At 66.7% G+C, this 2756-nt stretch overlaps 1 protein-coding gene across 1 annotated transcript; it reads right to left on the reverse strand.

Moving 5' to 3' along the window:
- Nucleotides 1-660: 660 nt before the first annotated feature.
- On the reverse strand, nt 661-2750 carry TRAF4 (TNF receptor associated factor 4; the record flags this gene model as incomplete). The annotated part of the gene is made up of 5 exons (XM_026861833.1): nt 661-1293; nt 1699-1854; nt 1928-2089; nt 2373-2534; nt 2619-2750. Coding segments are annotated over 5 exons (1245 nt in total), but the record flags the coding sequence as incomplete, so codon positions are not given.
- Nucleotides 2751-2756: the final 6 nt, after the last annotated feature.

Below are 2756 nucleotides of genomic sequence, written 5' to 3' on the forward strand. Positions count from 1 at the left end.
GCGATAACTGAATTAACTGTCGCCATCTGAGCCCATCTGCTGCCGGGATGTGGATCAGGGATTACACCCCCTCCGTGCCCCCCAGCCCACCCCGGGCTCTCCCTGTCCCCAGCACCCACGGCCGCACTGTGAGCACCCCAATGCCAGCAGGTGCTGGGGACGGGCCCCCCCCCAACCCTGCCCAGGCGCAGGAAGGACGTTCAGGCGGCCATAATAAATACAAGAAAAGTTTATTGAAAAAAAGAGGCAGGGAGGGGGCAGCAGGCCCCAGCCCGGGGTAATAAATAACAACCGTGCTCCCGGGGGGCACCAGCTTACAAAATATGGCTCTGGGCAGCGGGGTCCTGTGGGGTCCCCAGCAAGGCTGGCGGGGGCTGCTGGGCACCCCGGTGAGGGTCTTGGGGGGCCCAGCCCCCCCGGCACCCCCGGGCACCTGAGAAGGGGCTGCCCTGGGGGGGCAGCTGGGGCTGCAGCGGGGTCCCGGCCCCAGGAGGGACGTGGGGGAGCAGCCCCGTCCCTGCCTACCTGAAAGCCACCGGCTGCAGCCACGGCAGCGTCCCCGAGCTGGGGGCACCAGCTGTGGGCAGGGGTTCAGCACCACCTCGGGCACCCCTGGGTGGGTGCCCAGCTCATGTCCTGTCCCCCCCGGGGCACTGGGGCTCAGGCCAGGATCTTCTGGGGAATCTCCACAGAGGCTTTGATGAAGATGGCGTTGTCCCTCACGTAGTTCCGCTTCTTGATGTCCTCGTGGGAGATGAACTTGGGGTAGCCGAAGCCCAGGGTGCTCTCATCCAGGGAGCTGCGCGAGGCTCCCGGCTTCTGGAAGTTTTTCCAGTTGGGATCAGGGTGGAAGGTCTCGGTGATGTGCTGGGGCTTGGAGAGCGAAGGGTCGCTCTGGTCCAGCAAGGAGAAGGTGACGCGGTAGGAGAAGGGCCACTCCAGCAGGTTGTCGTACTCGCCCGGCAGCACGCGGATGTAGACGGAGAGGTGGCTGCTCTCCCCGCTCCCGTTGCCGTTGAGGAAAGCCGAGACCTGGAGCTTGTAGCCGTACTTGTGGGTGTAGAAAGGGGGGCTGAAGAACTCATAGTTGCTGCGAGCTTTGGCTTCCTGCAGCTTGCGGGCGTAGTCGGCGATTTTCCAGATGAGGGTCCCGTCGCTGCTCACCGACAGCTCCTCCATGTCCCGTCGCAGCTCCAGGATCTCCTGCCGCTGCCGGCTGACCAGGGCGCACACCATGCCCAGGTGGGCCTTGGTGGTCTCCTCCAGGTGCCGGCCCATGGCCAGCTTGGGGCACTGCGGGGACAGTGGGACTGTCAGCGGCGGGGTGCCGGGGGCACGGGACAGCATGGGGACGTGGGGTGGGACGGGACAGAAGGATGCCGTGGGGATGTCAAGGAGATGTCGTTGGAACATGGGGGTGCTGGAGCAGCGTGGCACAGGGACACCTGGTGGGGATGGCAGGGGGACACCTGGGCAGCCAAGTGACACAGGGCTGAGGCAGGACAAGGATGGGGACACTACAGAAACCACATGGATGGGACAGAGCAGAACAGGGACACCACAGGGGATGGGACAGACGTCAAGGCAGGAGAGGTGTGGGGATGCTGTGGGGCAGAGGTACACCATGGCAGGGATCTCACAGGACGCCAGGGAGGGACGGGCACGGGGACACTGCCACGGGGCCGGGGACACACTCACGCGGTGTTTGCAGCCAGCTTCCTTGAAGGGGCACAGCAGCATGGCAGTGCTGCAGCTCTCCTTGAGGTGCGTGGGCACGTCCTCCCGGGCAATGCTGGGCGTCCCGCACTGGTTGGGGCAGGGCACGGGATACCGGGGACATTGGTACTGGTGGTTCTGGGGACAGAGAGTGGCTGTCAGCTGGGGCTGGGAGCTGGCGGGGTGAAGGTCCCTGTGGGCCCCGTCTCACCTGGATGGTGTCGAAGACAAACTCCTTGGCGCAGTAGGTGCAGGGCTGGGTGCGCTTGGGGCACTCGGCCAGGGTGTGCTGGGACAGCAGGCGCCGCATCATGCGGGCCCCACACTTGTTCTCGCAGTAGACGCTCTCCTGGGGACACGTGCCCTGGTGGCCCTGGGGACAGCAGCAGCAGTGTCACCCTCCGGCTGCCCTCACCGGCCAGCCCTGCCAAGGGATGGGGCCATGCGGTGCCCCCTGTGGCCAGGCTGTGCCCGCCGTGGGGTCCCCCACGGTGCTCCCCACAGCCAGGCTGTGCCCCCAGGGTGCCCTGTAGCCCATCTAGGTCCCCACACTGCGCCCTCCAACCCGACTACACCCCCCAGGACACCCCTGCCAGCTGTGTCCCCCGCAGTGTCCCCCCCACAGCCATGCCCCCTGGCATGGTGCCGCTTCCCACCTCGAAGGCCTCCCCGGTGAAGTCACTGGCGCAGAACTCGCACTTGACCCGGCGCTTGGGGCAGCCGTGCTGGACGTGCTCGGGCAGGTCGCGGCGGCTCAGCTTGGTGCTGCACCGATTGGGGCAGGGGATGACATTGAAGCCGCAGGTGCCAAGATGGGCCTGGGGGGCACAGGGATGGTGAGGAGGGGCGGGGGGAGTCACAGGGCACAGCCTTGGCCCCCACCTCATCCTGCCGGACCTTACCTGGAGGTGCTTGATGAGCCCGCTCCAGCGGCAGCCCTCCTCGCTGTGGATGCAGCGGATGGCCAGGCTCAGCACCTGCGCCTCCAGCTCCGGGTCGGGGGAGATCTGGGGAGGCAGCGCCGGGGCATCAGCAGCCCG

Source organism: Athene cunicularia (genome assembly GCF_003259725.1).
Source record: "Athene cunicularia isolate RWA chromosome 19 unlocalized genomic scaffold, athCun1 chr19_part1, whole genome shotgun sequence".
Lineage (NCBI taxonomy): Eukaryota > Metazoa > Chordata > Aves > Strigiformes > Strigidae > Athene > Athene cunicularia.